Source organism: Echinops telfairi, unplaced genomic scaffold (genome assembly GCF_000313985.2).
Source record: "Echinops telfairi isolate 266 unplaced genomic scaffold, ASM31398v2 ScPeMD7_23;HRSCAF=83, whole genome shotgun sequence".
Taxonomy (NCBI): Eukaryota; Metazoa; Chordata; class Mammalia; order Afrosoricida; family Tenrecidae; genus Echinops; species Echinops telfairi.
This window is the reverse complement of record NW_022103920.1, coordinates 62,809,356-62,835,282: the sequence shown is the minus strand read 5'-3', so window position 1 is coordinate 62,835,282 and position 25,927 is coordinate 62,809,356. Positions and strand designations below refer to the sequence as shown.

At 37.5% G+C, this 25,927-nt stretch overlaps 1 protein-coding gene across 1 annotated transcript; it reads left to right on the top strand.

Moving 5' to 3' along the window:
• Window positions 1-1,300: 1,300 nt before the first annotated feature.
• Window positions 1,301-24,292, top strand: SEM1 (SEM1 26S proteasome subunit). Its single transcript, XM_013004701.2, has 3 exons — window positions 1,301-1,476; window positions 16,962-17,055; window positions 24,088-24,292. Exons 1-3 carry the CDS (start codon window positions 1,401-1,403, stop codon window positions 24,128-24,130), a joined length of 213 nt encoding a protein of 70 aa, XP_012860155.1. The 5' UTR covers window positions 1,301-1,400; the 3' UTR covers window positions 24,131-24,292.
• The last annotated feature ends 1,635 nt before the right edge of the window (window positions 24,293-25,927 follow it).

Below are 25,927 nucleotides of genomic sequence, written 5' to 3'. Positions count from 1 at the left end.
CATACACACACAGAGGGCATCTCTTGAGGAGCACCTAACAACAGTCCAATACTTACCTGACAGAGCCAGCAAGGCACATACACACACAGAGGGCACATCTTTTAATTCCGTTTTCCCACAGACTTTTTGAAATCTCATCTAAATGTTATTATCTACATTATTTTGTCTTTATATCTACAGAGCTTGGTAACAGACTGGATTACTTGTTGAGATAGCAATAATATGTTTGGCAGTTCAAAACCCACCAGTGGCTCTACTCTGAAGGACAATGATGAAATTGTCAACTCCTTTAGGAGATTTTCAGTTTCAGAAACCCTATGTTGGGTCCCTATGAGTTAGAATTAATGGCAGGGTTTTATTTTTAAAATCTATCTATCTATACACAAATCTATATTCCACAATATCCACCTATGTTGTTGCTGTCAGTTAACTGGGTTCGGCCTCATGGTGACCCCATGGGTGTAGAATAGAACTACTCCATAGTTTGAAAGGCTATGATCTTTCAGAAGCGAATTGCCAGGTGTGGCTTCCAAGGTGCTTCTTGGTGGGTTTGAACTTTCAACCTTTTGACTAGTAGTCAAGTGCTTAACCAGTATGCCACCTAGGTACGACAGTATTCACCCATATTGAATATTCAAATCTGTTACATAGGTTCATGTAGTTCACTACTATATTCCAAATAAAATTCAATGAAACAAAAATTTCAAGATTATATATTTTGAATGCAATTGCATATTAGCATCCTAATTAATGTATATTAAGTAGAGTTAGAATGTATATTATACAATAGAATACAGACTTCTACTCTATTTAACAGGCTATTTTATCACAAAGTTAACGGCGGAATGGTATATAATACGGAAGTCAGGTGAACTGTATAGCACTACACGCTCCTTTGTTCCTTTCTGCGCTTGAATTTTCTAATTCCTGCGTGGAAACTGGGTGAAAGACTAGATAGAGGTAATCTATGTTAATGGAATGGTCCTTAGAAGTCCAGTGGTTAACGTAAACTAGACCCTTAGCTATCACTTTGTTTACCTAGATTTCGTTCTTTAGCTATAAAAAGTGTTAAATTTTGCTGCATACAGGTTTAAAATCTAGGTAATCTACTGTGGTCGCCGCGTTGGCAATCCAGAGAGCCCGGGTGAAACAGCAAGGACACGACATAAACCACCTGCCTATATGGGAAGCGCTGCTAAACCCGCAGGAAGTGCGGGCCCGACCTCCAGTATCCCAGCAGCCCCTGCGCTGTCCCCGTAGCTCTGCCCCTGCATCTCTATGGTCGGAGAGTCGCTCTTCTGCATCTTGGCGGCGGTTGCGGGGCTGGCAGTTCCTGGCAGGACACGTGAGGGATCCACTTTTCTAGCTGGCCTTGGTGGCTTTCGGCTCAGAGGGACGCCATGTCCGAGAAAAAGCAGCCGGTGGACCTGGGTCTCCTGGAGGAGGACGACGAGTTCGAGGAGTTCCCCGCCGAAGGTAACCGGCTGGGCCCTGCCGCCCTCGAGGCCGCGCGCCCGGTGACTCAGGCCTCTGTGGCTGCGGCGCTGGCTTTCGGGCCCGACTCGGGGGCTTCGGTGGCAAGTCTGGGCCCCAGCGGCCGACCTTCCGGACCCCTGGCGCGCCACCCTCCGCGCTCCCCGGCCTCGGGACCCGGGTGTCACGGCCCGCTGTTGAGGCCTGAAGGATTTGCTTCCTCCTGGCAGGAGGGAGCCATGGGGATCTGGGGCCCCAGTCCTGTGTCGGATCTGGCCCCTTTATTGTTCAGGGAGATACTCCCCACACTCCACCCCCGGTTTATGTCTGCATAATTTCCCCCCCTTTATTTTCTTTTGGTTTCATGGCCTGCCTTTGCCCACTATTCCCAAGTAAGTCAACCTGTTGCTCGTGGCCATGCCACTGCTGGGTACTAAAATGGTTACAAATGAAGCTGCTAAGTCGGAGGCGAGGATTAGGCTTGAGGTGCTTAATATACATATTGGTTACCCTTGTAGCTCATCATTTTTGATCACATAATTTTGAGCTACTTTATGAGTCTAAAATGAGGATTTTATTAAAATTAGTTTCATGGTCACCAAGAGGATCCTTAGTTTTCTCATTGTAGTTATAGTAAATCGTTACGGTTTAAAATAAATGGCTAACAGTATTAAGTGGTTAGCACGTTGCCAGACACTTTCCCAAATGCTTTCATTGAAATAATCCTCAACTTGTCAGAAGTGGATAGTGAGGACCACTTTACAAAATTGAAGCTTCTTGGGGGCGGGGTGGAGTTAATGGGCTCACCTAGTGGCACACAACTGGCTGAAAATTATGGGAACTGGATTTGGAACACAAGACCTTTAAGCTGCCCTATTACAGTTTGTTAGCTGTGGTCAGATTTATAGAATTACTTCTCTGGCCAATTGTTATGAATAAGATTCACAGATACTTACCTTGTAAGAAAAGAAGACTGTGATTGTGTAACCTTTGGGCAGGTAAATGGTAGGAAGAGAACTGTGGTTAATGGTGTACTTGTCTGTTGTATTAAGCCATTATCACTTTACTAAAATTGCCCTAAATTGTACTCCCTCTGTGACCTTATAATGCATAAAACCACAGAGCTGGAATGTGTTCAGTTTATGTCTAGTGTGCTCTACTATTTTGTTCATCTGCAAAACCGAACAAACAAACTCCAGCCAACAGCCAACAAGTTGATGCCGACAACTCCTAGTGACCCTGTGGAACTGGGTAGAACCACCTCTGTGAGTTTCCAAGACTGTAACTCTTTACTGGAGTAGATAGCCCGGTTTTTCCCCTGAGCAATGGCTTGTGGTTTCGAACTGCTGACCTTGCAGTTAGCAGCCCAACAAATAATCACTATACCACCAGGGCTCCTCTATCTGCTGCGAAAATCTCTTCAAAATGTTAAAGAACTAAGAAATTATTTTGAGAGCTAGGGTGCTCCTGACCCAAGCCAGGCTCTTTTCATCTGCCCCATATGCAGGGGAAAGCTGGATAATCAAATAAGAATGTAGAAGAAGTGATCCATTTGAAATATGGGGTTGGAGGGAAAAAACCATGGACAACTAGAAGAACAAGCAACCTTAGTGGGATGGTGGGTTAAACATTGGGCTGCTAACCTCAAGGTTGGTGGTTCAAATCTACAGCCGCCCTAGGGAAGATGGATGAGGCAGCCTGCTCTTGTTAAGAGTTCTTTTCTGTCCAGTAGGGTTGTTCTGAGTCAGAATCAGCTTGGTGACCGTGGGTTTTGTTTGTTTATTTGTTGTAACCAGAACAAACAAACCTGCCCTAGAAGAAGTATAGGCAGAAAGATCTCACACACTTTGGACAAGTTATCACAAAGAATCACTCAGCCCTTGGATTAGGACATCATGCTTGGAAAAGTAGAGGGCTAGGGGAAAAGAGGACAGTCCTTAAAAGATGGATTGACACAGTGGCTGCAAACAATGGACTCAAACAGAACAATGATTATGAAGGTATTAGAGGACCTGGCAGCATTTTGTTCATCGTTGGACATTGACAGCGTCGCTGAGTTGGAAATGACTTGACATCACCTAACAGTGTCAACTTGTATTTTGCTTAGTGGAAGAGAGATGACATAATTGTAGAGTGGGGTTTAAAATTAATATAACTTCCTCCCAAACTTCAAAAATATATATCAGACAGATACTAAAAGTTTAAAAAACATATTTTCACAAATTTTGTTTCTGACAGTTTAAAGAAATGAATGAGAAGAAAACAAGTGGCTCTCTCAGTTCTCTTGTTCTCTTCCTGCGTCAGAATTGTGTGTGGGTTTGGTAGGGAAAAGTTTTAGGATATTTAAAATGAGAAATGAGTTGGATTCTAGAATTAATGGTATTTGCCAGAAAATGCTGTTCTTCTATAAGTTTCTATAATCAGTGAAACTGCTATATAGTCTAGAGAAAGTGCTAGTGATGGGAACCTGTTGAGGTGGCAAAGGCTAGCGGTCCCTCTGTTTAACAAATTAGTACATATTCTTACTACTAGGTGCCCCGGAGTTGCTTCCAAGTCATAGTGTTCCTGTGTGCAACCAAAGGAAACACTGCCATGTCATGTGAAACCCTCGCAATTGTTCTATTTGAGGTGTTGTAGTCAGTTTCGGTCCATTTCCTTGAGGGTCTTCCTCTTTTTGGCAGACATCCTATTTTATCAACATGCATGATGTCCTGTTGCAAGCACAAAGTATGTGAAAGACAATCTTGCCATCCTTGCTTCTAAGGAGCATTCTTGTACTTCCAAGACAGATTTGTTTGTTCTTCTGACAGCCCATGGTATTTTCAATATTCAGTGCCATAATTCAAATGTATCGATTCTTCTGTCTCCCTTATGCATTGTCTAACTTTGATCAGCATTGTCAAAAAACCCCAAAAACCTCAGGCTCACTGCCCTTGAGTTGATGTTGACTCATAATGACCTTGTAGGGCAGGGTGAACTGCCCCTCGGAGTTTCTGAGATTGTAACTGCTTACAACAAGTAGAAAGCCTGGACCTTCCTCCCTCAGAGCAGCTGATGGATTCAAACTACCAACCTTGCGGATCCCAGCTCATAGCCACTGTGCCTCCAGGGCCCCTGTACCAGCATATGAGGGGACAGAAAGTATCGTCTTAGAGTGGTTCTTCACCAAGAGTGTTTTGGTTGTCTCGTTCACTTGATGGGTGGCATTGTGTGATAGGTACCAGCATTTCGTAGGAAGAGGCTGTGGGAGAAATGTCACAGTCTGCGTCCATTATCATGACAGCCTAGACAACCCCGTTGGGCAAGTCTCCCCTGCCACCCAGGGTCCCTCTGAGTTGGAACTGACTAGATGGCCCCCAGCACCAACATGCACCAGTCAATCCTGCACAATTGCTCGATGAAAAATAACATACACACAAGACATTGAATCCGGACTGTTGGGTATACTGTATATACGCGTGTATAAGCTGAGTTTTTTCATCACATTTTTCGTGCAGTTTTTGTGGTAAAATTAGGTGTCTCGGCTGATACTCGAGTCAGCTTATACTCGAGTGTATATGGTACTAGACTATTAGGTACTAACTGTTGGATACACTAAACATTGACTAGTAACTATTCATTTGTTCTTAACAGTCCCATAGATCTTAAATGTAGAAGGTAGACATGATGATATTATGTGCAGATAATGCTCAAGTTTGTTTCCCTAATGTGGAAAGAGTTTTAATAGTTGTAGTTATTCAATGAAATGTGTTGCGGAGTGCTGTTAAAAGTCAATTTTCAGCTGTTGGCAGCCCTGTGTAACATAGTAGAATTGCTCTTTATGATTCTTGAGGCTGTAATCTTTGCAGCAAAAGGTTGCCAGGTCTTTCTGCTGGGTTGCTTCCAACCTCCAATCTTGTGGTTAGCCGTTGAGTACTTAACTGTTTTGCCACCAGGACTCTTATTAAGTATGATACATTGAACATATAAACAATAGTATCTAACCTTTTGCTTAGTTGCAGGGTAGTAGCAAGAGGAAAACTCATGTTATTAAATTTTTTCAAGAAAAAAATAAACTCTACAGTAAAGTTTGTGAAAGCAAGAACCTAAGTAAGGCAGAAACCTGTTAGAAAAGGAAAGCTCCAATGTTTTCTCGTAACTAGTGGTAGAGAAGTGATGACTACATCCTGTCCAGGCAAACAACTTGTGAACCCCCAAAACAAGGCACAGCCTTTATTGTGTGGTGAGTGGCTGTGGTGCTAGAGTTTCTGTTAGTAGGAGGAACCATCTGCAACGAGCGAATTAAAGTTTCTGAGCCCCAGGATGGAATAAGCATGGTGAATTTAGGATTAAACCTAGATTCAAATCTACTGTTCTTTAAACTTTAATAGTAAAGAATAGTTAGAAAAGTAATTGCTTATGGTAAAAATCTAAACCCTTACATTGAAAAGTGAAAGCATTGTTCTGTATCTCTTCTTCCCCAACGTTCTCATACCTCAGTGGTAACTACTGCTAAATGTTTTTTTCATGTATCTTGCTAGAATGTCTAAGTATATATCCTTTAAATATACATACCAATAACTGCCCTCTATGTACTTTTCTCCTACTTGCTTTTAAATCGCTTAGTATATCGTAGACAGTTTGGGGTATTGATGTAAAGGTCTGCCTTATGCTTTTAAAATAGTTTTATACTTGTTTATTGTGTTTATGTTAAGTAATTTGACTAGTACCTTAGCAATATAGTTTTTTTCTGGTTTGTTTTTATGTTTTATTTTTACTCTTACAGTACACGCTACTTAGACCTTTGCTCATTTTTGTTTTGTGTATGCATATTTGCTTATCTATAAGATGAACTAGAGGGGAAATTGCCAATTCAAATTGGCAAGTTCATTATTATTTCTAATTTTTGTAGAGTTTCCTTGTTTTGAAATTTTCATCAGCTTACAAAGTAGCTGAAAGTACAGGACAACTTTTATCCTGAGCCATTTAAAAGTGAATTGCTAACCTTACGCCCTGTTATCTGTAAATATTTTAATGTAAATTTCTATAGAGACATAACTACAATGCATCCATCAAAATTGTGAAATTAGCACCAATACTTTACTATCATCAAAGCTTCAGATTCTGTTCAGGTTTTTCCAGTTGTCTCAGTAATGTCTTGATTCAGAATCATAGGTTGAATTTAATTGCCATGTCTCTTTAGTCCTCTTTAGTGTAGAGCTTTAATAATTTTGACACTTTTGAAGATTGCAGGCCAATTTTTTTGTAGATTGTCTCTCAATTGGATTTGTCTCGTGTTAACACTTGATTAGATTCAGGCTCTCCATCTTGGCAGGAATATTGCACTTGTGACTGTATTCTTCTCATTGCATCCTATCGGGGGACATACCAGTGATCCTCACTTTGAGCACTTTAATGTGTTGTCTGTCAGGCTTCTCCACTGTGAAGTTAATACGTATTCCTTTGAAATTAATAGGTACTTTGTGGACAGGGACATTGAAGCTCTGAATGTACGATTCTTATCAAACATTATTTATTAATTTTCTTTTCAAGATCAGTATCGACTCATGGATTCTCATTTTAGCCAATGTGTTTTGACTTGTTACCCTGATTTACTGTGTCTTCAATGTGTCCCACATTTGAACATGAGTGCTTTAGTGTCCTTTTGACATGTCTCCAGATCATCCTTTCAGTATATCCTAGCATCCTGGCACAAAATGTTTCAAGCTTATCCTGTGTTTTTCCTACTCCAACCCTGGAGTCAACTACTTTGGTGTGAGTTCCTTTTAGTGAAGGCATTTAGAAAACAAGTTCTTTACTCTAATTATGCTCATTGCTTTCTGAAATACCTGTACTCCTAAGCCCTTTATGTACAAATGGGCCCAACAAGTTCATGAAAAAATCCCACTATCTTTCAGTTTCATTTTTGTATAGACTTTGAAGCCCCTTCATTAGGTGTGTATTGTATGTGTGGATACAGATATGCACTTTGCCTTCTATAATGTATCAAAGACCCCTGGTGACAGTTTTTAAGTGCTGGGCTGTATGGTTGTGGTCATGGGAATAAAGGCCATCTTCCACTAATAAAAGCTTCGCCCAGGAAACCCTATGGGGCAGCTCTATTCTGACCTATAGCGTCCCTAGGAGTCGGAGTCAACTGGATGGCAACAGATTTGGGTTTTATTTTTGTGGGATTTTTTTTTAATATGGCGTTTTGGTCCTTGTTGGAGAAGACTAGCAAAACAAGAGTTGCTGTTTGGGGTATTGATTGCATAACCATTGACTAGACATGAGAGCTGTATTTACAGGTGTGTTTGCATTCTTATAACTTAAGAGAAAAGAAAATGTTAGAAAAGTAATCTTAATCTGTTTTATACAGTTTAAGGGTAATTGTGAGTCAGAATCAACTCAGTTGCAGCGAGCATTTTTTTTTTTTGGTGGTGGGGGGACGCTGTTACTGTGATTCAGAATTGCTTTTGGTTTTACACAGGTACACATGTATCTCAGTGACCAGATTTGGTGTAGTCCATTTCACGCTCACTCATGCGATGATGCAGTTGGCAACTGTTGATGGTCTTTTTCACATTCACCAATGATGAATGGGATGTAAAACTTTTTTGAAGTTTGTTTCTGTTTGTTTCATTTTTCTGTTTATTTCTCGGTTCATGTAAATTCCCCATATACCTGTACATTATTTATTTGAAAAATCTTTTTTACAGATTTGTTTGTTTATATTCAGAGAAGCTTTACTGTTACAGAATGAATGAGAAGTTGATATTCCTGAAAAAGAATGTAGAATAGAACATTTGCAATCCTATTTGGTATAAATGGAATTTCCTCCTTACTTTCCTGCACAGTGGTTTGTGTCATACTTATAAGAGATTTCACGATGTTTGTTGGGAATGGAGACACTATATAATTTTAAAAACATTTACTAAGATAAGAGAAAACCCTTTTACACCCTTAAATGTCAAGGCGATGCTTAGAGAAAGGGTGTGAGAATTTTTGATGTCTAAGACTTTTTATATTTGTCTGGTCACAAATATTCTCACTGGCAAAAGTGAACAAAGCCAAATTTTGGGGAAAAGTCTTAAGTAATTTAGAATTGCTAAAATGTATGTATTAGGCATCTGTTATTGGTTATTTCCAATTCTAACTTTTAAAAATACTGTAATTTTTTTTTTCAAACCAGTACACATCTGGAGGGCTGTACATTGAAGTAAACACAGCTGGGGCTACTTAAATGCTTAATCAAAATCCTGGCAGTGCATTTAGTGTTGAAGATAAAGTGTATATTTCATAAGGTTATTTGCTTATGGAAGAAAGCATTAGACATCAGTCAGGTATTCTTGTTTAATTTGACCATTTTGTCTTTTTTTTTTTTAAGGTACTTCTGGGCTTAAGATTCTAAAAATTTAGTGATTAAATAAAATTGAATAATTTCAGTGCATGAATATAATTAAAAATTAAAATACATTCAGTGATATATTTAAATCAGTGTCCTTTGATCTCTGAAATCACAGAGATTGTGACAGGCATAGTTTTTTCACTGTATACATTTTTTTACTCTGTAGTAAGTCTGGGATTTTAATAGTTCTGGACAACTCTTACTTGCCCTTTGATGTTATGTAAATTTGCCCTCTAAATGGTTGGGAGAAAGACGGCTTTCTACTGTAAAGAGTTGCATTGCAGTCTTGGAAACCCCATTGCTTTGAGTCAGAATTGACTTGATGGCAGTGAGTTTGGTTCTGAAATGATTGAACAAACCCCTACTTGCAAGAAATTACTCATCACCGTTATCTTCACATACTTCAAGTGCAGATTTAAGTCACGGAAACGGCTTTGACTTCTCCTTGTACTAAAACTCAACTACTACAACTGAGTGGATTCTGACTCTTAGTCCCCCTGTAGGGCAGAGGTGAAATGCCCTGCAAGGTTTCAAAGGCTGTACAGTAATTGTTCCAGAAACAGACTGCCATGTCATTCCCTAATGAGGTGGATTTGCACCGGGGACCTTTTGGATTGCGGCCAAGCACATTGACCACTGTGCCACCAGGGCTCCTCTCTTGCATTTAAAAACACACTAAAACCAACCCCTTTGGCATCAAGCCAATTCAAAATCACAGTGACACTGGAAAACAGGGCAGAACTGCACCTATGGGTTCCTCAGAGTGTAAATCTTTATAGGAGCAGAGAGCCTCATCTTTCTCCAGAGGGGTGGGAGGAGTGGCTAGTGGGTTTGAATTTCTGGCCTGTGGTTAGCAACCCAACAGTTAATTCACTATGCCACCAGGGCTCCTTATTGCAGTCACTTCATTCACTAACTGCCACTAAACGGATACCAACTCCTAGCCCCTGTGGGATTCTGAGGCTGTAAACCTTTACTGGAGCAGAAAACTTCCTTTCTCCCATATTGACCTTATGGTCTTACAAAATAAGAACCTGATTTACAAATTTTGACATAGAAGCCAGACTTAGGAGCAGATATTGTTTGCAATGAGGACTGCCTGTATGTATTTATTTAGTAAGGTTTTGAGGGTTGGAAATGATATTTTAGGGAATTATACCCTATTACTTAAGCTTTTAGTATAAAACTAGTATGACTCAATATATGATCCAGTTGAAACATTTTGGGAGTTTTCTCCTAAAACAAATTACAGATTCTGGTTTGTCCATAGGAATATCAGTGTTCTTAATGGCACTTTTATTAAATAATCTTAGTAAGTTGTGATTCCAAAGACGGCTTACGGTCTCAGATATCTATCTCGTTGATTATAGGAAGGATAAGGTAAAGACATTGAGAGCTATTCTCATGAATCCTCTTTCTGTGCTCTACCTAAGTTCTTGCTTGTGAAACTGTTAATTTCTGTTTCTTTAGAAGTTATTTCTACCTTTTTTTTCTCCCTGGCGTTAAAACGACATGAGGTGTGATGGTTACAGAAGAGATACTTTTTCCTTAATGTTAAATGATCATCAGAATTCAACTTGAGAAACTAGAAATCATAACGTTGTATGTAAAAAACAAAACTATTAACTTAGTATCACCTATATTATATTGATTTTTCTCAGCCTTTTTAGAATTAAAAATTGGGTTCCTACATTGTTAAAAGTTACTAGAGCTGGTGTTTTTATTAGAAAAGAAAACTTAAAAACAGGTTTAAAAATTCCATGCAATTTGCAATTATGTTTTTTCCATCATTCAAAGTTAAAAGAATTAAAGCCATTTTGAAGACATTAGAATGACGTAAAGTAATAACTATTGAAATCAATTTTAAATCAAATTACAATTAGATTGAGAGTTCCTATGGAGTCTCTTTATTGTGGAAGAAAGGTTATGTTTAAAGTGTTTTAAAAAGATAATTAATGCCCTAAACATTTTCCAAAGAGTTTAAATGTTAGCAAATAAATGTTAAATACATAGTATTTTTATATTGCTAACTTGAATATTTTGCCATAGTTAATAATATAGAAAGCTGGTTAGTGGGAAATGGTTCAGGCTGACAAGTTTCAAGTCAGATAATTATCTCAGAACCTTAGAGCAGATCATTCATGAATTGAAAATTATCACTCCAGTTAACCAAAATATAGTTTCCTATCTGAAAGTATTTGAATTATTTGGTGGAAGATTACATTCCATTAGATGTCTTTACAGTGACTATTACATTATCAGTAAAGCAAATATGAATACTTAATTTGATAATTCCTATTTTGGGGCTCTAATCTTAATCTCACTGCGAGTCCTTTCTGATTCATAGCAACCCTATAGGATAGGGTAGAACTGCCCTCATAGGTTTTCCAGATGGTAAAATGTGACGGGAGAAAAAAGCCTCATCTTTCTCCCCTTGAGCTGGTTTTGAGGTAGTTTTGAACTGCAGAACTTGCAATTCTGATTCCAGAATTGTGCAATGTCACTCACTATGCCAGCAGGGTTCCTTCTGGGCTAGAGGAGGGGAATTTAAGAAATGTAACTACATTTACCTAGCATTTTGTTATCTACTTTGTGTCAGGCATTCAGCTATAATCATTAGGCTTTCAAATTTAATAAGATGTGGTTTTTGCCTGAAGGTCTTAGAGTAGTAGATAAGAGGAATGGCAGTTAATTTTAGGTATCAGTGGAAGATGGGTGTATGTTGTGTAAACGAGGTCCAAGGAAAGAAACAGAAACGAGAGCACAGTAGCCGTCCACCAAGGGGACGCATCCCTCCCGAGTTAACCAAATGACGGTTATGAACAAGGAGGGATGGACAACCTGATACACTTGGGAGTTGACATGGAGAGGACGTAGTGATTTTGATAGCTGAGGAAAAAAGAAATAGCCAAGATGGTTCCAAGTTTCTGGTTTAGGGGACCAAGTAGACAGAGGCTCTTTTTCTTCTGTTTTAAAATCTGAATGCTGACATATCAAGTATATAAAATACCCACATTATTAGTTATTACCAAACAATTTTAAGTCTATGTATGTGTAAGAAAATCCAAATAATACCTCTTGCTATTTGGCTGTTTTCCTTCTCAGGTTTAAATGTCCTTAGCTTTCTTTGTAATAAATCAACTGTTAAGATACAATTAATGGCCTATTTTAGAGTCTTTACTCATAATTACAGTTTTTTGAGGAGTAGTGACAGGAATCAAACAAAAGTGTACGTGGTCTGATTTTTATTAATTGTGTTTTAGAGTTCTGGTATTTCCTTTTATAACCATTTCTTGTATACCTGTTGTATACAACTATTTATTGTTGGTATGCTTAAAAATACCCAAATTTCAAACCCATTGACATATAGAATCTGTGTGGACTCATGGTAACTCTATAGGACAGAGTAGAACTGCCCCTGTGGGTTTTTGAGAGTAAATCTTTAGGGGAGTAGAAAGCCTCATCTTTCTCCCTTGGAGCAGCTGGTGGTTTTAAACAGTTGACCTTGAGGATAGTAGCCCAATGTGTAAATCACTACACCACCAGGGCTCCCTGTTGATATGCTAGGTATTATTTATAGCTGAGGAATATAAGTAAAATATAGTTGTTAGAAGCTCAGGCACTAGTAATGGATCAAAATACATAAACTGGTGATTATGATAATATGTCAAGTAAATTCTATGGTAGAGATTTCATAAAAGTCTCTTGCTGGTGCAGTCAATGCACCCAGCTGTTGACTGAAAGGTTAGAGGTTTGAATCCAGCCAAAGGTGCTTGGAAGAAAGATCTGGTGATCTACCTCCAAAAACTCAGCCATTGAAGGCCCTGTGCAGCACTGCTCTGCTCTGACCCACGAGGTTGCCATGACCCAGAATGGACTTGGCAGTAGCAGCTGTTTATTTTTAAACTACAGGAGAAAGGGTTAGGGAAGACTTCCAGAGGTTATCTCCAAATTTTTATATTTATTAAACTTTTCCCTCACATTTAACATTTGAAACTCTTCAATGATCAGAAAAGTTAAAATAACAGTATAATCAGTTGTTAATATTTTGATGTATTTGCTTTATTTCTATCATTCATAATATTTCTATCATTTATTAGATATCCTATTTAGAGAACATTTATAAAAACCCTAAACCTGTTACCATCGAGTTGATTCTGACTTGTAGTGATCCAATATAGGATTTCTCAGACCATGAATCTGTATAGGAGCATATACCCTCATCTTTTTCCATAGAGTAGCTGGTGGTTTTGAACCTCTGATGTTACAGGTTAGGAGCCTAACTTAGAGGACCACCAGAAAACATCAGACCATTCCAGGTTACAATCTACATTCAGTTTTACCAACTTCCACAAATGTCTGACTGCTCTCTTCCCATTGCAGTGCTCAGTCACAAGTATCAAGAAACGACCCCCTCTCCTTTTTTTTCTTTTCGTGTTTGAAGACATTAATTTATTTGAAGAGGCTGGCTGTACAACCTTTTTGATTTGCCTGATGGTTTCCTTATGATTAGATTCAGAATCGGCATTTTTTAGCAATAGTACCATATAGGTGATAGATATTTTTTACTGTTTCACATCGAGACACATAGCTTGGCCCATTTATTAGTAATATGTTTGATCACCTGGTTGATATGACTATAAGTCTTCTCCATTTTCCCTTTTGTAATGAACAAGTAAATTTTTACTCAGTAGTTAGTATCTATTGTTTTACTAATAGTTTTACTCAATACTTAGTGTCTATTGTTGACTTTTCCTAAATTGTATTGTTGTGTAATGATTGCTAATTCTAGCAGCCTTTCTATATCTTTATATTCCTGAAAACTATAAAGAAACGCACTGTTTTCCAAGCTCTCTTTTTCATGGATTTAAAAAAATTCAATGTACTATAATCCTTTTTTATTCTTAAATTGCCTCAGATCTGGATTTAAGCCAGTTTCTCTCTGTTTTGGGTATGCTTTTCTCCCAGTAATTTCCTTGTCCTTAGGATCCACCATTTCCCCAGGGAGCTATGGGTTTTTTAAAAAAAAATTTATGGGGAATGAGCACTTGAGCTAATTCAAGGTAAATTGAAGCCAAGCAAAGCTGTTTTGAAAAATGGCATAACCAAAGACGAGAGATGAGGAACAACATGAATATTTGATAAACCGAACATTTTATGTTTATTTCAAAACAAAGTGTAAAGTTTGGACTGACGGAAAGTGAAGATTTTGTGGTTGTGCTTCTTTTCTATGGTTTTGTATTAGGGGAATATAGAGTACTTCAAGCTATATGGCTAATGTGGGGGAATCTTTGCAATGGCTTTTCATGTTAGATCATTTAAAATACTTTTACTTTAAAACATTGACTATGCAACATAATGCAAATTTTGAAAATGATAAGCATAAAGTGATGTCATGATTATAGTAAGGGACCAACGTAAGTAGAAGGAAAGCAAGATAGCATAAACTCTTACATCTCTGTTGGTTGTTGCTGTTAAATGCTATTGAGTTGGCTTTGACTTACATGATCCCATATACAACAGAATGAAACTTGGTGTCCCGCCTTGCACCGTCCTCATGATCATTGATACACGTGAGTTCCTACATTGTTGTGGCAATTGTGCATTCCAGCTCATTGAAGTTTCCATCACCTTGCTAACCTTTCACTTTGCTAGACATGATGTCCAGTGGTTGGATGAGTTCAAAGTAAGCAAGTAAAAATTAGGAACACTATATTATAACAAAATGTGCAAGGGCCTAGAATTAGAAAACCAAAAGGGCAGAACACACTCAGCATATCTGAAGCAGAATAAAAATTCAAGCCTGGAATTGCAATTTGAAAGATTCTATGGGCAAAATATGAATGATGCAGGAAGCATGAAGAGACGATGGAAAGAATACAGCGTCAGTGTACCAGAAAGAACTACTCAACAGTCCACCATTTCAGGAGGTAGTATAGGAGCAAGAACCCACGGTGCTGAAGGAAGTCCAAACTGCACTGAGTACATTTGCCAAAAACAAAGCTCCAGGAATTGACAAAATGCCTATTGAAATGTTTCAGAAAGCTGAACAACACTGGAAGCACTCACTTGTCTTTATGCCAGGAAATTTGGAAGCCAGCTACCTGGCCATCTGACTGGAAGAGATCCATATTTGTGTCCATTCTGAAGAAGTATCCTAACAGAATGTTCAGCCTACAGAACATGATCATTGATATCTCACACAAGTAAAATTTTACTTACAATCATCCAATAACAGTTGAAACAGCACATTGACAGGAAACTGTCAGAAGTTCAGGCCAAATTCAGAAGAGGATGTGGAACAAGGGATATCATTGCTGATGCCAGATGGATCTTGGCTCAGAGCAGAGAATACTAGAAAGATGTTTACTTAGATTTCATTCACAATGCAAAGGCATTCAACTGTGTGAGCCATAGTAAACTGGATAATCTTGGGTAGAAGATCACCAAACCTTTTTCCTAATTAATTTTAGCCTAGAAGCGCTCTTGGATGTTCTGGCTGATGTTTGAAATACTGATGGTAGAATATATTGGAAAGGATAGACGCAGTGATGGCACATATTGTCATTGAATTGCAGTTAAGAAAGTTGTATTGGTAAATATTTTGGTGTATGTAGTTCCTCACTTTTTTAAGTACATGATTTTAACACTCTGGAGGCTAAATTGTTATCAGGATCATGAGAGTAGAAGCTGAAGGACAGTGACTTTATGTAGTTCAGAAAGGATAATGTGAACATCTAAACTAGAGAAGTTATAGCAGTGGAGAGACAAGGAGTAATTTGACAAGATTAAATGGGCAGGACTTGGCCATGGACAGAGGAAGAAATCTAGGGTGATTTTCCCATGCATCTGGTACTGCTGACTGTATTTACATTTTTTTTTTTGGTAGTAAGGGAGGTTGGTTAGAGGTGGAAAAGGCGAAGATATGTCCAGCAGACAGTTAGCATGTGTAATTGTAAAGGGAAAATTAGGACGTGAAAACAGATTTGGAAATCAGTAGCATCATTGAAATATATTGCTCAGGAAGTAGTAGAGGAGATCTGGGACCAGGGATAGAGATTCCTAATTGAAGCACTCAGCCACAGGAAAGGAGGTGGTTGATATTTCACAATATGTCCCATAGTTTCTGAAATGAAAACCCCCCAAAAAACTAGATATTTGGGTGTAAGAAAGCCACTTTACTGATATTTCCTTCCTACTTGTGTATTTAGTTGCCTATAATTTCTTTTTTTTATACAAATAGTCAAATGTATTGGAATAAAAATTTTCAAAAATATTTCCTTAGTTTCCCTGTAATATCCAGAGAACACATAGTAATAGCCTATCTATCATTCCTGATATGGATAATTTTTTTTGGTTACCATCTTTTTAAAAAAATCATTTTATTGTATTATTTTATTGTGCTATTATTATAACTTAGCAGATATTTCTTATTCGGGTAGTAGATTGCCTGAAGGTGTTCACTTATCTCTATGTCGATGATAAACAAAAGTTGAAGCTGTAGTCTAAACCCTCATGACCACCACGAAAAGGAAAGGGAAAATTAAAATCTGAAAACTTGAAACTATTAACATTCTTTATGCATATTTACTCTTTCTTTAAAAATGAAGTTTATATTGATATTAGCCAAACGTTAGTGATGAATTTTTAGTCTATCATAATATGTTTATATGAGTTATCCTCACTTATATTAAGCCTATTTAGATTCTAAGCTGGTTATCTTCCCTGCTGGTTGACATGGCTTTAGTGCTCCTGGTGCAGTGTCTTGAAAGATTATGAAACATTAAAAAAAAAAAGATTATGAAACATCTTATAACATTAGCCTAGAAAAATATTGAAAAGTAAATATTCTCCCTTAAAATTTATACCTTTTCATGGAACATAGCGCTCTTTTATATTAATTTCTGTTTCAGAGTCTCTCTAAATTTAAGAATTGATAGACATTATGCGTTTCTTGAGATTTAAATAAGATTAGTATTTCTCATAGATAGACTATTTGGTTTTGAATTGTGAGGGTGATTCAGTGACAAACATTTTGAAGTTTTTGTACTTGTGGAAATGATGTATGAGAAAACTTTAGGCTGCGTCTGTTTTTGTTTAGACTGGGCTGGCCTAGATGAAGATGAAGATGCACATGTCTGGGAGGATAATTGGGATGATGACAACGTAGAGGATGACTTCTCCAATCAGTTACGGTAAGATTTGCATAGCTCAGTATTAATTGTGAGCGTGTAATATGCAACTTAGATATAATAATTGACCTTTTAAAAGAGAATTAATCTTTGAAATATGTTTTTAAGTTGTACAAAGTAAGGCATATTGCCTTCAACTGTTTCTAAGCATGAGTACTCTACATAATTACATGCAATTTTGTTCTGTTTTTGTCTCTTTACAAAGGTTGTTAAATAAAATCATATTTGCTTCCTCCCCCCCCTTTAATCCTTGTGGATTTCAATATGTCAGTGTCAGTTCTCTGCCAGTGTTTAATAACTTGCCAGAAATTAGAATCAGAGTACTGGGATCTAGTAAGTAGGTGATTCCCAAAGTGGAATGGAGATGAAGGTGGTAGAATAGATTTGTTCGTATTTATGTAAACATCCACCTAATTTTATTTATTTTTAATGAGGTAAAAATCACATAACTTAAACTTAACAATTAAAAGTATGCAGTTCTATGACGTTTAATATATTCATAGTGTGTGCCGTCATCATCTCTGCTTACTTAGTTCTGAATCATTTCAGTACCCTAAAAGGTAACACCAAACCACGAAGCCTCACTCCCCATCTGTTTTTCCCCCCACCCTTTGGTAACTTCTAATTTATTTTCTATCGATTTATATCCTCTGGGTATTTCATAGAAATGGGAAGTACAGTGTGTAATTAACTTCTTATACTTTGTATAGGGTTTTCTAGGTTCTTCCATGTTAAAGTATGTGTTAGTACTTTATATCTTTTATATGACTGAATAACATCCTGACATTTGAGTTTCTAGCTTTGGACTCTTGTGTGCAGTGCTGCTGTATACTTTCATATACAAGTTTTGTTTGGATTTCTGTTTTCATTGATTTTTTTTGTTGAGTGGAATTGTTGACTTGTTTGGTAATTCTGTTTAACTTTTCCTGCAACTGCTCAGCTGTTTTCCACAGTGGTTCCACCTTCTTAACTTGCTTATTTGCAGTGTACAAGGATTCGAGCTTCTCTCCACCCATGTGAAAGTATATTTTCCAGCATTTTGGATATAGCTATCCTAATGAGTGTGAAGTGGTGTCTACTTATAGTTTTGATTTGCATTTTATTATTTTTATTTGTTTGGTATTTCTTTTTAATCATTTTATTGGGGGCTTGTACAGCTCTTATTACAATCCATCCATTGTGTCAGCACATAATTTTGCCATCATAATTTTCAAAACATTTCTTTCTACCTGAATTCTTGGTGTCAGCTTCTCATTTTTTCCTCTCCCCTCCCCTCCCCTCCCTTCCCTTCCTCCCTCTCTCCTCCCTCCTTCATGAACCCTTGATAATTTATAAATTATCATATTTCATGTCTTATACTGACTGATGTCACCCTTTTACCACTTTTCTGTTGTCCATCCCCTGGGAGGGGATTATAGATAGATCATTGTGATTGGTTCCCCCTTTCTCCCCCCACCTTCCCCTTCCCCTCCTGGTATGACTACTCTCAATATTCGTCGCGCTCAAGGGGTTTGTCTCTCCTGGATTCCTTGTGTTCCAGCTCTTATCTGTACCCATGTACATGCTCTGGTCTAGCCAGATTTGTGAGGCAGCATTAGGGTCATGATAGTGGGTGGGGCTGGAGGAAGCATTAAAGAACTAGAAGAAAGTTGTATATTTCATCAGTGCTATACTGCACCATGACTGCCTCGTCTCCTCCCCACGGCCCTTCTGTAAGGGTATGTCCAATTGCCTACAGATGGACTTTGAGTCTCCACTCCTTGCTCCCCCTTCATTCACATTGATATGCTTTTTTGTTCTGGGTCTTTGATGCCCGATACCTGATCCTCTTGACACCTCACGATCACACTCTGGTGTGCTTCTTTCATGTAGGCTTAGTTGCTTCTGAGCTAGATTGCCGCTTGTTTATCTTAAAGTCTTTAAGACCCCAGACTTTATATCTTTTGATAGCTGGTCGCCATCAGCTTTCTTCACCACATTTGCTTATGCACCCATTTTGTCTTTAGTGATCGTGTCTGGAAGGTGAGCATCACAGAATGCTGGATTATTAGAACAGTGTTCTTGTGTTGAGGGAGTACTTGAATAGAGGCCCAATGTCCATCTGCTACCGTAATACTAAACCTATAAATATATGTACATAGATCTGTTTCCTCATCGTCATATATAAATATATTTACATATGTACATGCCTATATTCAGACCTCTATAAGTGACTTTTGCCTCCTACTTCTTCTGTTTTCTTTTACTTTCCTCTTGTCCCACTATCCTGTTCAGCCTTCGTTTGGGTTTCAGTAATTCTTCTCGGTTACATTGCCCTTGATCAAGCCCTACCAGGCCTACATCCTCTTCACCTTCGATTTTAGATCACTGTTGGTCTCTTGTCCCTGCATTTCTTAACACCCACTAATGGGGCTAGTGATGGATGTCTTCTTATGTACTTACTGGACTTTGTATATTTTTCTGGAGAAGTCTATTAAAAGCTTTGGCCAATTTAAAAAAAAATTACATTGTAAGAATTTCTTTGATATACTGTGTCCTAGACCCTTATTAGATAAATTATTTGCAAATATTTTCTCTTGTTCTTTACTTTCTTAATAGGATCCCTTACACAACAGTTTCTACTTTTAATGAAATTCAATTTTTATTTTCTTTTGTTGCTTTAGGTATCATATATAAGAATTCATTGCCAAATTCAAGGTCATGAGAACTAACTGTATGAGTTTCTCCTGAGGACTTTGCTATTCTAATTCTTATGCTTAATATGCTTACCTGAGTTTCATTGACTCATTCAAAGGCATTCAACTGTGTGGATCATAACAAATTATGAATAGCCTTGAGAAGAATGAGAATTCCAGAATCCATGTGTTCATGCAGAACCTATACATGGATCAAGAGGCAGTTGTGTGAACAGAACAGGGAATAGTGCATGGTTTAAAATCAGGAAAGGTGTGTGTCAGGGTTGTATCCTCTTAGCATACCTCAGTCTATATGTTGAGCAAATATATAATCAGAGAAGCTGGATTATATGAAAAAATATATGGCATCAGGATTGGAGAAGACTTATTAACACCCTTAGACATGCAGATGGTTCAGCCTTGCTTGCTGAAAGTGAGGAGGACTGGAAACACTTGCTGAATGAAGATCAAGTTTCAGGCTTCAGTATGGATTACAACTCAGTGTAAAGAAAACCAAAGTCTTCACAACTGGACCAGTAGGTATCGTGATAAACTGAGAAAAGATTGTAGTTGTCAAGGATTGCATTTTGCATAGATGCACAATCAGTGCTTGTGGAAGCAGCAGTCCAGCGATCAAATGACACGTTACATTGGGTATATCTGCTGCACAAAACCTCTTGAAAGTGTTGAAAAGCAAGGCTATTGCTTTGAGGACTAGGGTGTACCTGACCCAAGGCATGGTCTTTTCATTTGCCTCATATGTACATGAACATTGGACATTGAATAAGGAAGACAGAAGAATTAATGCATTTGAGTTAGGGTGCTGATGAAGAATATTTAAAATGCCATCACTCACTCACTCACTGCTTCCAGTCATTGCTGACCCACAGCAACCTTATAGGGCAGGTTAGAACTGCCCCTTTGAGTTTCCGAGACTGTCATTCTTCACGGGGTTAGAAAGCTTGCCTCTTTCTCCTGAGGAGCGGATGGCGGTTTTAAACTGCTGACCTTTCAGTTAGCAGCCTGAGGTGTAACCACACAGCCAGAATGCTCTTTAGAAGCAAGGCTGGTGAGACTTAGTGGTAGTTTCACATGTTAGGGGAAGGTCTGACTAGTCCTTGGAGAGGACATCATTTTTGGTAAAGTGGAGCCGCAAGGAAAAGAGGCAGACCCTTGACGAGGGGGATTGACACAGTGACTGCAGTGCTGAGCTCAAGTACAACAACAGTCGTGAGGATGGCACAGGACTGGGTGGGGTTTTGTTCTGTTGTACGTGGGTAGCTATGAGTTGGAGCTAACTGGAGGGCACCTAACAACAACTCCTCTTACTATTTTAGGTGTAGCATCCATTTTTGGTTAATATTTATATATGGTAGGTGACATAGGGGTCTAATTTCATCCTACATGTCAATATTCAATTATCTGGTATCATTTGTTGAATACCATTTGTCTTCCTCTCTGATTTCTTTCTTTAAAAAATAGAACTTCATGTATGTGCAGGAGCCCTCGTGGCATGAAGGGTCTATACAGTAGTTTATATTCCCATTCAGCAATTTCCATACAAATAATTTGGTGACATTGGTTATAATTTTTACAATGCACAAACATTGTCATTATTTCCATTCTGATCATTTTGTCCTCAATTTTATTTGGATTCAACCCATGTTTAGCTCTTTTGGCCACAAATATTTTTAAATAGGCCCTTACATACTTTGCTGAAATCAAGATAGAAGAACTATTGCAAACTTCTAACTTACTGTAGTATTCTTGTTCAAAAAAGATGTGAGATAATTTAAATGATTTTATTTTTTTTAATTTTAATTTTTAAATACATTCGATGCAGGCGAAGTTATAGTAGGAAGCCCTGGTAACTGTCCTTGTTTAATGGGTGGGAGTAGAGGCTTCAGAATTTATATATTCTAAAGACATATTTCTCCTTTCTTCCATATTTTCGACATGGTCCAATTTATATTTATCTTTCACTACTAGTCTGGTCCTTTTACGGTTCTTCATAATTTCTCAAAAGATATTGACTGGTTTGTTACTGTGTATGTCAGTTCTCTTAATACTTTGTAATTATTCAGAGCCATGAGACTTTAAATGACTTGAATGCAGTTTGAAGTTAATCTCATCTGTCTTGGTTTTCAGTTTCACTTTAATGATGTTGTTTTACCTGTTGCAGTTTTATGGACAAAATTAGAACTATAGCTCTTGAGACTTTTCTCTAAAATGTATTAATCGTACACCATTCTTCATCCATATCTGACTTTCAACGCCCATTTTGTTGTTCTGAAATTTCAGTTCACTGTAGGTTCTCACTAACTCTCTGTGTATAGTGGACTCACACATACCAGCGGTTGTGAGCGTGGCTGGGGCTGTCCTGTTGTCCGTAGGACTGGCAGGAGTGGGAACGGACTCATCAGCATCTCAGAACAAGAATGCTTACAGTAAAGCTCGTGCCGCTTCTTGGTACAACACTTTTTTCCAGACTGATACACATTAGAAAACACCCAGCTGCCTTTTTCCTTTGTGCGCATCCCGTTTCTTTCTCATTGGAATCAGTATTGCTAGAAATTTATTTTCAAATATCCCAACTCTCTTGAGTCTGATTCCATGATCTCAATTGTATGACAGCTTTTCTTGTTATCTTTGAAATTCTCTTAGAAATTTGAAGCCAAGTGACTTCATCCTTTGTCATTTAAGAGTCCAGTATCTCCAAAGTTTTGTTTCTTTTACCAACAAAAAAACAAAACCAAAAAACTCCAATTTTACCATCATTTCCACAATCACTTTTAAAACACTTTCTTCTTTTTTTATTCCTTGTTATTAACTCCCCATTTTCCCCCAGCCTCCCCTGCTGTAAATCCTGATACCTCTATTGGTGAATAGAATTTTCCTTTTTAGTTCCTTATTTGAATCCAGAGTTCTTTTTCACTAAAGCTGATACCTCCCAAGACCTGTCAAATAGAACTTCTTTTGGTAATGGATTGTTCTATAACATGTGCAACAGCTAGTGTGATTGCCACTAGCCACATTTGGCTATTTGAGCACTTGAAACACAGCCAATGCTGAGTAGCAGATGATTTACTTTTTAATTCATTTAACCACATGCAGTGACTGTTGACTAGCACAGCTTCAGCGTGCCTTTACCTTCAAAAACTTGTGTTGATTACAAGTAAGTACTTCTAGTGTTTGTAAAATGTTTTCAAATGAGACCAAATGTCTTTTTACTTACTGACTATAACTATGCAATGTGTATTAATCACATTTTATATGTAAGGCTTGCTCTCTAACAAGTTTTACTTACATTTTATAAAATTTGAATGTGACAGACAAGTTGGTGTTATTTGGAAAACTAGTTTAAATCGTTGGAACTGATTGCAGAGCTAAGCGTTTTTATCCCAATTGTCAGGCAGGTCAGCAGTTGCAGCCTGCATTTTCAAAGTGTGACTGAAACTTCAGGTTCAATAAATTATTAAGATCATGAAGTGTGTGTGTGCCAATAGATAATTTTGAGATTTTCCTTCTACATTTAAAACTCGGATAGTGAAATCTTACTTAATATTTTATAACATGTTAATTTTGTCTCTATATAGTTAATACAGAGTAATTCTTACCACCCTTAGAGTTTACATACTCATAAGTTTTCTTTCCCCTTTTGATTAAAGTAATGTATACATATCAATATGAAAAAGCAATCTGTTCAGCTATTTTTCTCTGTTTAGGGTACACTTGTTATGTTTTGAGAATGATGAGGGCAATGAATGTACAAATGCACTTTACACAATTGATGTATGTATGGATTGTGATAAGAGTTATTATGAGCCCCTAATAAAATGATTAAAAAAATAAATTAATTAATTTTTTAAAAAGATTTGAAATGGTTAAAAAAGAAGCCCCTGGTGGGTACAGTGCTAAAACACTTGACTGCTTGACAAAAGGTCAGTGGTTTGAACCCACCAGTTGTTCTGTGGTAGAAAAGACCTGAAGATCCACTCCTGCGGAGTGTTTTTAGCCTCAAATTTAATGTTTCTCAACATTCATTCTAAACGATTTTTTAGGAGCAAAGCATTTGTGTGGTATTTGGAAATCATTCCATAAATAAGTTTATAAGGAAACAAGGACAGATAAAAGATAACCTTACTGGCAAAAGCAAAATGTAATTAGCATCATATTGACTCACATCCAAATTTATACAGTTTCAATTTAGGGACTAACAGTTATTTAGTAATACTTTATGTGGAGACTTCAGGTTTGGTTTAGCTCTTTGACTATTTCTTAAATGTTTTGTTCTTTAAAAAATGTTTCTTGATCATGAAGAATGCTTACTGATTATGTTGTCTTGTGTGTTTCATTATAGAGCTGAGTTAGAGAAACATGGCTATAAGATGGAGACCTCGTAGCATCCAGGAGAAGTGCCGAAGCAACCTAAACTTGAACTGTTTACTAATGTCTAGGACTGAACCCAGGACGGGACCCTGTAAAAGTTAAATGTTTATTTCATTATCTGCTTGGATTTGTTTTTGCTTTTGTAACATGAAAAATAAACATTTTGATCTACTCTTGCTTTGATGCAAATATCTTGATCTTTTGCCTGTAATCATTAACTCTTTTCTATTAGTCGTGATTGTCCAGGACTGTATAATATGTATATACTTAAATTTCATAATAATGATTTCCCCCCCTCTTTTCTTTTTGAATGTTAACTAAGGCTCAGAGTTTAAATGGCCCAGAGCTAGCATCTCATTTCCAAATTGTCTTTTTTATTAAATCCCACTGATTAAATGTTAGTCCAGTTTTATAAGATAATTTTATAATTATCTTAATCTCATCCGTATTTTGTTAGCTTAGGCAACATTTGCTGAAATTCCTAAGATGACCCTTCAGACCCTATGTTTTAAAATATCAGTTCGTTTTAATTATAACAATTTACTTAGCTCTTGAGTCAACAATGATAATATTATGCCTTGTTGGCCAGTACTAGTGTTTATATGCAGAGTAGTGTTATCCTAGTTGTACGAGCAGTACCCTCTGGTAGTTTGAGGAGGTGGACCCAGGATCCTTCATCAACAACACAGTGACCATTAGATCCCTTTTCAGAGGTTGACTTGGACAATGTCCTTGGACAGACCCCTTCATGTGCTTTGTTTAAATTGACCAGAGACAGTTTTGAAACGTCATAAGAATTGGACATAGGTTTTATTTAATAAGTTAATCTCTAGTTTTCCTGTATTCATTAAGAAATAAATATCAAATCACTAAATTTTATAATAGCATTTCTTTGTAATCGCTTGATGTGTACACTTACAATTATTATTATTATTTTTTTTAACAGTTTTGCTGTTAGGTGCTGTTGTTTCTGACTCATGGTGACCCAACATAGAACAGAACAAAACATTGCCCAGTCCTGCACCATCTAATTGTTCCCATGCTTGAGCCAGTTGTTGTAGCCACTGTGGCAATAACAGTTTTATTGACAGGTAATTCACATACCATATAATGCAGTCCATTAAACATATTAAAGAGAGTTGTGCAGTCTTCACCCAAATCAATCTTAGAACACTTTCTTATTTCTTGTACTCAATAACTACTCTCCAATACTCCCTTGCTTCTGCTGCCATAACCCTAAGAAACTATTAATTTAGTTACTATCTCTAGATTTACCTATCCTGGATTTAATTTAAAGAAAAACAAAAATAAACCAACAACAATAAAATTTTTAAAAATCATCAGTTGAAAAGAAGAAAAAAACTAGAACAACATTAAAATCGGCCAAAAGGGAGAACAAATAAGTGTTAAATTTTACCGAATTACATCTCTATTAGTCCACTTTCCAATGCACTATGCTAACAAAGCTCTTTATATCCCTAGTCAATGGTCAGAAGGAATTCACCAGAGGCTCAATCCATGTGGAGACCCTGCAAGTGGATTTTGGGCTTTCACTGTTGTCCATAGCCTTCTGAAAACCAAGTACTTGGAATTTAAGCTCTTATTACCGTACCTCATTCTGGTCTTGGATTTTGTTATTTACAATCTTTGGATTGCACAGACTGGTGTGCTTCTTCCATTAGGACTTAGCTGACACCTCACTTAGATGGCTATTTGAAGACCAGACTTTAAGACCTTAGATGCTTTTCTTTCTGTATACAGGCACCACCTGATTTTTTCACCATACTTTGCTGTAGCACCCATATCTTCAG